This window comes from Myotis brandtii, unplaced genomic scaffold (genome assembly GCF_000412655.1).
Source record: "Myotis brandtii unplaced genomic scaffold, ASM41265v1 scaffold13, whole genome shotgun sequence".
NCBI lineage: Eukaryota > Metazoa > Chordata > Mammalia > Chiroptera > Vespertilionidae > Myotis > Myotis brandtii.
Window position 1 is genome coordinate 5617047 of NW_005354595.1, and position 10419 is coordinate 5627465.

General features: G+C 36.0%; 1 protein-coding gene across 1 annotated transcript; it reads right to left on the minus strand.

Moving 5' to 3' along the window:
• Positions 1-226: 226 nt before the first annotated feature.
• LOC102256855 (olfactory receptor 13C8) lies at positions 227-1182 on the minus strand. Its single transcript, XM_014534444.1, has one exon. It carries the CDS (start codon positions 1180-1182, stop codon positions 274-276), a length of 909 nt encoding a protein of 302 aa, XP_014389930.1. The 3' UTR covers positions 227-273.
• Between the last annotated feature and the right edge of the window lie 9237 nt (positions 1183-10419).

The window sequence follows — 10419 nt, forward strand, 5'->3', positions numbered from 1 at the left end:
TTGATTATTATGTGCCTTCACCGAAGATCAAACCCACAATCTTGGTGTATTTGGACAATGCTCTAACCAACTGAACTACCCAGCCAGGGCCCCAAATATTTTCGTAGTATGGTTTTGAATGAGATAGTAAATTCGTTTTCACATGGTAATTTTCTCTATTTGCATTTTGTGTCTGCCACAGCTTTGAATGGCGAGTCACATAGTGTTAATCAGTATTCATCTATAGTCCATCAGAGACGTTTTTCCTTCCCAGCATGTGCTTCACAGCAGCCTTTACTCTTTGTTCCGAAGACTGTAGATGAGAGGATTGAGCATGGGAGTCATCACTCCATAGAAGAGGGAGATCAGGGCCTCAGTGATGTCTTGATTATCTGTACCAACAGACTCTTTAGACTTGGGCTTTGCATACATGAAGAAAATGGTTCCATAGAATATAATCACCACTGTCAGGTGGGCTGAACAGGTGGAGAAGGCCTTACGTTTTCCTTCAGTGGAAGGGATCCTCAGAATAGCAGCAACAATAAAAATGTAAGAAATGGAAATTACTAGCAATGAAATAACCAGAAAAATCAAATTTGACCCTGCCATGCTGATCACATTGATTGAAATATCAGCACAGGCCAGTTTCAGGATAGCCAGAATTTCACAGACAAAATGGTTAATGACATTGTTAGCACAGAATGGTAATTGCATTGCGAGAGATGTCTGCACCACTGAGTCCACGAGCCCAGAGACCCAGGACCCAGCTGCCATGAGCATGTAGGCACCTTTGCTCATGATGACAGGGTACCTCAGTGGGTAGCAGATGGCCACATAGCAATCAAGTGCCATCACGCCCAGAAGCATACACTCTGTGGTCGCCATGGCAAAGGAGAGAAACATTTGCACCATGCACCCAGAGAATGAGACACGTTTCCTTACTGTCAGAAAGCTGTCAAGAATTAGTGGGACAGAGGAGCTTGTGTAGCAAATGTCCAGGAAGGAAAGATTACAGAGGAAGAAATACATGGGGGTGTGCAAGTGAGAATCATAGATGATTACTGAGATGATAACTCCATTTCCCAGCAGGATCATCAGGTACATCCACGAAACTAGCACAAAGAAAACTGTCTGGAGCTTTGGGTGGGCAGAAAGTCCAACCAGGACAAATTCTGTCAATATGGAGTCATTGGTTCTTTCCATATCATGTATACCGTTTCTCCAAAAGACTCTCTGGATGATAGAACAGAAATTTGTTAAAACATTGTAGGTAAGCGTGCCTCCTTTAAGAAACATATTCAGTTACTGTATGTAGTTCTGTATTTGGATGCAACAGTATAACTCTGGGACAAAAATCGTAGAATAAATGATAATACTGAGAACATAGAACCCATTTCCATCATCCTGCTCAGTTACAGCTGATGCATTGGATTTGAAGCATGTTCCCCATTCTACAAGAATACTCTCCTTTCTCTCTTACATTTGTCACTGGAGATGAATATTAGTTGCCAATTAACATGTTATTCTCAGTTGATTTCAGTAATTGATATTACCTGACAGAATCCTGTATGTATTTGAATGCTTAACCCAAGGCTACAAGGCTGACTTATCTTCCAGGCACAGTAGACCTACCATCCTGTTAGGAGACTATGAAAATATTTTGATTTCTTTTAAAATCTGAATAAAGCAATGAATTTTTAAGTTTTAATACATAGTATTAGTATATTTATCTTTGTGCCAATGCAGATATAAAGTGCAATATTATTGCATGAAAGAAAGAGCCCATAAAGGCAAAGTGCCGTAGGCCCATCAAAATCATAATGCAGTGCTGTGTGGTTAAGTCACTTTCTAGAGCTCAGTATGTTGTGCTGGTGTATAAGCAGTCATTACATATATGCATACAGTCTCATTGAGGACAGGTGCCTTATTGAAAGGACATATATTTATATTACTTCAGTATCTACTTCAATTTGATAAGGAATTTTGTGTTCAAATACATACATACATACATACATACACACATAAATGTTTTTTAATAGAAATGAATTGAAAGTATTTACAAAGTCAATTTAATAATGAATAGAGTGATGTAATGTGTATTGTAGGCTACATTTGTTTATTTTTACTTTATGTAAGTACTATAACTTAGGGATCAACTGTAATAACTACTTTTATTAAAAATGTATACATTTAATTAAGTCAGTGACATGCAAACATTATTTTTTAGCAAATAAAATTTACATGGAAGCATAAAATAGGAAACAAACTAAAAGGAGAATTTTTCTGGTCAAAGTTACACTGCTTTGCAGGGAAGGAAAAAGCACTATCTTTTAGTACCTTATTCACTCTTCCTCCCTCAATTTGGTTTCCAAGGGGCGTAGTTTGAACACAAATGCAGTAAGTGTGGAGTAATATTGATAAACTGCATTTTAATAATTTTATTATCAAATAAAATAGTAATATGTGTATTGATTAGTCTATGCCATATATATTTCTAAGTGATTTTTATGCATACGAATCCAAGGAATTAAGAACTATTATTGTATGCATATGGATTTTTCTTATTAGCCTTTCTTAAATATTTGCTAAACATCACCAGTAAATCATAACATGAGTAGACTGAAGAAAATAAAAAGCAATTATTTTGTTAGATGCAAGAAATAAATTTGGTGAAGGTCAATTCACAATTTTTGTATCAACTATTTGAAGTTTAGAAATAAAAGGTAACTTCCTAATCTTAAAAGGAAACCATACACCAAAAACCAGTAGCAACTTATTATTTAGTAATAATTAAGACAGTTTATACATTTTCATTAAGATCTATAATAAGGATGCCCATTCTTACAGCTACTATTTAACATAAGTAATTCTGTTCAAAATCACAAGATAATAAATGGCAGAAGTAGCAATAAAAGGAGACTGAAAAATTTATAAACCTAATGAGAAAAAATTAGTAAGATTCTGGATGTAAGATCAATGAAAAAATCAGTAGGTCTCTTTATATTAGTAATAAATGATTAACAAACATAATGGAAATTAACATAATAAAAATATGAAGCATCTGTGTTTTATCTTAAAGCATGCACAAAATATTTATATAAATCATTTAAAAATTATAAATAGCCTAATAGACTGATTAATTGAAAGGGTAAACATGTTAATAAATGGTATAAAAATATAATTTCCCCCAAATTAATCTATATATTCAATTAAATACATTCAAAATTTTAGCTAGTTTTGTTTTGAGGAATATGAGTACTCATTCTAAAATTTATATGGGAGAATAAAAGTACACACCTTGAACAATTAAATTTATAAAAGAAAAATAGGGAGAGCATCCATATTTGAAACACACCGTGAGTCACAGTAATAAAAATATTATTATAATGGTTCAGGGACATTTAAATAGTCTGGTAGAGAAGAAGAGATCTCAGATACAGACACATGATTGTATGGGAATGACAATGTCATAAAACTCACCCCAAAGCAATGGGGAAATAACAGCTTAGTAGAACATGTTAGGAAAATGCTCTTATATGTGAAAAAAGATAAAATTAGATTCTTAGATTACCATACATAAAGGTGGAAACCAGATGGATTAACAATTTACATGTAAAGAAAAAGAAAGTATAAAATTAATAAAAGACTAGAAAATCTCATATGAACTTATAGTGGAGGAGAAAAACTTATAAAATATAAAGCTTTATGCCAGTAGAAAGTTAGTCAAAAGATAGAAATCAGTGATTCACAGAAGGGTTTTTCTAAGTGGCTGAAAAGTATAAGGAGAGATTCTCACACTTAGAAAATCTGAAAAATGCTCATTAAACGTTCATGAGATATCATCCATTTTTACTAGAAAAGTAGATGATACCAAGTGTTGGCAAGCATGTGAGGAGGTAGAATCTGGTGGGAGTGCACACCGGGATGCTGGAAAACTCTCTGGATGTATTTAAGTTCAGTAGGTCCCAGTGATTCCAGTCATGAGAATATGTCCTAAATAAGTTCTTGCCCAGGACCATAAGGGGAATAGCATAAGGATACTCATCATTGCATTGTTTGTGGCAAAGAAGTGGTTGGAGGTGATCTGGAATCCATCATCAGAGGAATGCTTCTACTATGTGTGAGCATGCAGTATGCAACAGCTTACAGAGTGAGAAGCAAATGAACCGGATATTTATGTAGCAACATAAATAGATCCCTGGAAAAGTGTTTAAAAAAGGAATCGATATTGTGATTTATAGCACAATAAAATTTATATATAAATTCAAAGTGAATATTTTACAGGGGAGCACACATTTTTTAGGAACAAATCAAAGACATACTTATAGATTGATATCTTACCCATAATTTAAACAAACAATATTTACAAGAGGAGAAGATGGGATATTATGTCATTTATATACCTCTGAGCCTGAGGAATGGTTTCCTTTCCTTGATTTGAGACCAGTTTTCTTTCTTAATGGCTGTCTCGCTTTACAACTTCAAGAAATTCTATTTTTGCAATAATCTGCAGGACAAAGTGAGGAGATATTAGTGAGATTTATACAGTAAGCCAGGTGCTGTCACTATTTTCTTCCAGTTTGTACTTACCAGTTTATTCCTCAGGTAAATGGATAGATGAGTTTATTTAAAATGTTCTAAAAAAATAAAATAAAATAAAATAAAATGTTCTGACTCTTGGGCCCAGAGTTTCTAGCTCAGTCTTGGAGGGTGGCGGGAGGATGATAACCCATAGATTCTTGAGGACTTTGTGGTTATCTAAGTCTTTCTCTAGATTTTGAGCTCCAGAAACATCCTCCAAAAGACCAGCCATTACTACAGCAAGACATTTTATATTCTTTTTTGGGTGAGCCAGAGAGTGGTCCAATATTTGCAGCAAACCAAAGTTAGGACTGTAAACATGGGAAATTAAAAACTTTCCAAAACTCCAGGGAGAATGCAGTTAGATCCAGTTATATCATATAATTGGTATATCCTTATTGCAACCTAAATAAGACATTTACATCACTGTCTATATCACCATAGTGATTTTGAAGATTTAAAAACTCAAACAGAAAAACTCTTTAATAAGTATTGTTTTTTCTTTTCTGAAATTACCTGAAAATGGCCTATGATTAATCATATATATTGCCTTCATTGGCATAGAATTTTCAAATATTTGCAGTTGTTCTCAGAATATTACCATAAGTTAGTACAATGTTCCTATTATACAGATGTAGAGCCTGAGACTCTGAAAGTTGAAATATTTTGCTGAATGTTGTCCAGCCAGTATAAGAAAGGGTAAAAAAAAAAATCTCAAATCCAGCCTTTATGACCCCAGCTGCTGCAATCTACTTGCAGCACTGGCTCCTTGCTCACAATGAGAACCTGAAATGAACTTTTCATACCCCACTTTGCAACAAGTGCAGGAAAAGTTAGAAGATTTTATTAATTTAAGCTAACAATGAAATTTTAATAAAAAGTTAAAACTAAACTTTATTTTCCCTCTAGACCCATGTAAAAGTTAAAGCATGTGGAACAGAATGTAAACTTATATAAAAAAATTATCTATACTAATAAAAGGGTAATATGCTAATTAGACCAGATAGACAGGATGTCCTTCCAGACAAAGACATGGTGGTGGGGGCTGAGGAGAGGCAATTAGGGGCAATCAGGCCAGCAGGGGAGAGAAGTTAGAGGTGATCAGGCTGGCAGGGGAGCAATTAGGGGCATCAGGCAGGCAGGCAGAGGGGTTAGAGGCGATCAGGCAGGCAGGCAAAGGTGGTTAGGAACGATCAGACAGGCAGGCAGAGGCGGTTAGGGGTGATCGGGCAGGCAGGCAGGTGAGAGGTTAGGAGCCAGCAGTCCCAGATTGCAAGAGGGATCCCGGATTGGAGAGGGTGCAGGCCGGCTTGCGGGACCTGCCTCCCCTCCCCGCCCCCCCCCCCCCACACACCCCTTGCACAAATTCTGTGCACTGGCCCTCTAGTCTTTAATAAAAAAGGTCTGCATTCAAACTCAACTTTTGTCCCAGAAATGAATCCTCCTTTCTCTATATTTTTTTTTGTTAAAACTTTTTCAGATAAGCCTAATTTTTCAAATTAGTAATTTTTCTCTAATCTCCTACATATTTCTTCTTTAGTTCACTCTAAATGCTACAAGTTATTCTGTTCAGGTACTGTCATTTAATGCTAATTAATAATAGACAATACCAACTGAGTGAGAGAAGTGGGCATTTTATGTACTTTATATGTATTTGATTTATATAATTCTTATTACAATTAATGAGATATGTACTGTTATTATCTTTATCTTAAAGAATGAGTAATTGAGCAACAAAAAGATATTGTTCATTGCCTATAATATGTATATGCAACAAGTTTTCCTGCAGGGGCTGAAAACTGCTTAAAGGCAGACAACTTTCTGCTTTACTTTTCTCTATCACAGCAACATCTCAAGATGTGCCTTGAGCCCTGGCCAGTGTAGCTTAGTGACCGAGCATTGACCCATGCACCAAGAGATCACCGGGTTGATTCCTCATCAGGGCACCTGCCTGGGTTGTGGGCTTGACCCCCTGTAGGGGGGGGGGTGCAGGAGGCAGTCAATCAATAATGTTTCTCATCATGTTTCTATCTCTTTATTCCTCTCCCTTCATCTCTCTCTATAAATCAATTTTAAAAATATATTTTAAAAAAGATGTTTCTTGAGCATGGTGGACACACAGGATATGTACTTGTAGGCAGATGGACTATTTTACCATATCCATTAGTTTCTCAAATGTGCTCTATATTTTGTATACTATGAAATTATATGTTGATTTCATTTCTATAGTTTTTGCCTACAGTGGTACTTTTCACTGAAGGACCATTGGAAAAAAAAATTTTGAAAGGAGTTAGAGCTCAATTCCTCTTTCCCTAAACTCTTTCTCTGTTCTTCAAACCAGAAAAACTTGGAATCTATGTTTTATGTGTTATTCTGAATTTTTATTGACATATACCATTGTGTTGATATGATATAATTATATATTACAAAATGAATACCATTAGTAATCATTGTTGGTGGAATTAAGATTGGTACAGTCACTATGGAAAACAGTATGGAATTACCTCAAAATATTAAAAATGAACGGCTTTATGTCCCAGCAATTCCACTTCTTGGAATATGTCCCAAGAAACCCAATACACTAATTAGAAAGAATATATGCCACCCCTGTGTTCATTGCAGCGTTATTTACAACTAGAGGCCCTGTGCATGAAAATTTGTGCACTCGGGGGGGTCCCTCAGCCCAGCCTGTGCCCGCTCGCAGTCTGGGACCCCTCAGGGGATGTCCACCTGCTGACTTAGGCCTGCTCCCCGGGGGATTGGGCCTAAGCTGGCAGTCAGACATCCCTCTGGCAGCCTGGGAGCCCTTGGGGGATGTCCACTTGCCAACGGGTAGCAGGCCTAAGCTGCAGTCGGACATCCTTAGTGCTGCTGAGGAGGTGGGAGAGGCTCCCACCACCACCGCTGTGCTGGCAGCCGCCAGCCTGGCTTGTGGCTGAGCGGAGCTCCTTCTGTGGGAGCGCACTGACCACCAGGGGGCAACTCCTGCATTGAGTGTCTTCCCCCTGGTGGTCAGTGTGTGTCATAGTGACCAGTCATTCCCAGTTGTTCTGCTGTTAGGGTCAATTTGCATATTACCCTTTTATTATATAGGATAGCCAAGATTTGGGAACAGCCCAAGTGTCCAGCAGTAGATAAATGGATAAAAAAGCTATGATACATTTACACAATGAAATACTACTCAGGTGTGACAAAGAAGGAAATCTCACCTTTTGTGACAGCACGGATGGACCTGTAGAGTATTAGGCTAAGTGAAGTAACCATTCAGAGAAAGATAAGTACTATATCATTTTACTTACATGTAGAATCTAATGAACAAAATAAATTAACAAACAAAATAGAAACAGACTCATAGATAGAGAACTGACTGACAGTTGCCAGAGAGGAGCGGGGGTTGTTGGACTGGATGAAAAAGTGAAGGGATTAAGCAGAAAATAATAATAACAACTCATAGACAACTGTTAAATGACAATGCCTTTCATTCACACCAAATATCTGTTTATAATATCTAGATAATTTTTAATATGATTTTATTGATTTTTAGAGAGAGAGGAAGGGAGAGGGATAGAGAGATAGAAACATCGATGAGAGAGAAACATCATAGATCAGCTGCCTCCAGCACCACCCCCCCCACACACATACACACACACACTGGGGATCAAGCCCAAAATCCTGACATGTGCCGTGACTGGGAATCATGACCTCTTGGTTCCTGGGTCAATGAGACACACCAGCCAAGCTAGATCATTTTAAATTCTAGCGTTTTGTTTTGGTAATTATCATCTGAATGTGTAATTTCTTGCTTTGAATTCACCTTACTTTGGTAAACATATTTTGAGTTAAAATGCTCTCTCACATTTTATAAAGTTAATTTGGTGATTATTTGCCTCTGTTTCCAAAGTTACATGGGTAGGAGAATGTCATTTCATTTTTATGCTTTAGTTTAGCTAAAGTTTGTTCCCAACAACAATCTTAATTGTGTCTGTGGGACACTGTCCCCGACACACCCAAAAGTTTTTTCATTCCACAGAGCTATCCTTCCAACTTTAAATTGCTTTGGGAATTGGGGAGCAATTATAACTGTTACATTACAAATATTAATTCTTTCACATCTGTGGAATCTGGCATTGTTTGTTGAACCTGACCTTAATTCAGAATGCTGACATTAATACTAAGAAGAAAGTAACTGGTTCTTTTAGGAGGTAGGAATAATTTATCAGTAGAAAGGTAAGTCTTCAATACCATGAAACTGTATTTCAATCTACAGTAAAGCTGTTATTTAATATTCAATTCATTGTCAGCAAAATGCAGATGTGAATCATTTTTATTATTTCATTATTATTTATAAAATCCTTAAAGCAATTTCTCTGTGCTATCTCATTATTTCCATATAATATCACAGCAAGAAAAGTAAAACAGGTATTTTTATCACCATTTTTAAAATGAAAAGACTGCAGCTCTAATTAGGAGCTCAGAACTTCAAACCAGACTTTTATTTTAGCCTGAGAGACTATTTCAGTATGTTAAATTAATGTCATATATATTCCATTAAAGACAGTTCCTTCTTATCCAGGGTTTCACTTTCCACGGTTTCAGTTACATAATGTAATTATACTTATAATGTCTTTTCATATGTACTTTTCTTGTATCCAACTGAATTGTCAGCTTTGTAATGGCAGGCATTTTATTCTTTTATTTATTCTTTTGTGCTTAGAATATGACTGGATTAAAGGTTTGGCAAAGTTTAGCCCACTTTAAAAAACTTTGTCTTTCAATAGTATTTTTTCTTTAGGATGTTTACAAACATGATATGAATATGGAGCTTCCTGTAAAACAAAAAAGTACGTTCTTGTCATTTTTCAGGATGGCATGCCCATCCATAATAAAGCAAAGAAAATCTATTTGGATCAGAAAAATCTGCATAATCTACCAATTTGGTGTAGGCTGAAGCCTTGTTACCCAAGTGTGTTCAGACCTGTTGCATAAGTATCACCTGGGCACTCAGGATAAATGCAGAATCTCAGGAGCTGCCCTGAACACTAAAGCAGAATCTAAAGTTTTCAAGATACCCAGATGGTTCATATGTAGATGAGAGTTAGTGAAGCTGTGAACTAGACTTGATAGAGCTTTGAGCTCCACTTACTGCTACCTTGTTAACTTTGGAGAAGTTCCATCTTTTATATTTGAAAAATGGGAATAATATAAGACTATATTTTATAAATCAAAGTGGTGTATATTTATATGAAATATTTAAACCTAATTTTCTTAGGTTGAATTAAATGAATCAATTATCAAGATACACTCTGAAGCCACAGAATAAAATAAGTGAAGAGACTATGTAATGTTCTCTGAAGATTATCTATAACATTCATGTGGAGCTGATATATGCAATGGTCTCACAGAAGATACCCAGAGGGGCTGGAATATGAGATCAATTATGTTTAAACATGTTAAATGTCAGTTAATACCATTCAATTTATTATTAATTGTCTATAAAAGATATAATTAAATTGACTAATCTAAGGTATTCAGGCTGAGAAAGAAATATGCACCAAAAAAATCAAAGTTGCTGTGAAATTTTACCATCATTATTAATTCCAAATCTAATATTCAGTGTTTTGCCATTTCCACTGCTTGCTTTCTGGGACAGATGAAGAAGTCAGGCTTATAATTAGTAATTAGTCAAGAGTTTAGAAATCTCAACCCAGGGACATGTCCTCAACAGCAGGAAATATTACTTCTGTGTCTGATCAGAGGTAGATCTTCATATATTGGCATTGGGTGCTGGTACTTCCATCTTTCCCAATTTCATTGTATTCTAGTTACATGCATTGTTGAAGATAACCAGATGTTAGAGCT

Bases quoted from the DNA above. Each gene is read 5' to 3' on its own strand.
- LOC102256855 (XM_014534444.1), bottom strand. From the start codon at position 1,182: ATGGAAAGAACCAATGACTCCATATTGACAGAATTTGTCCTGGTTGGA.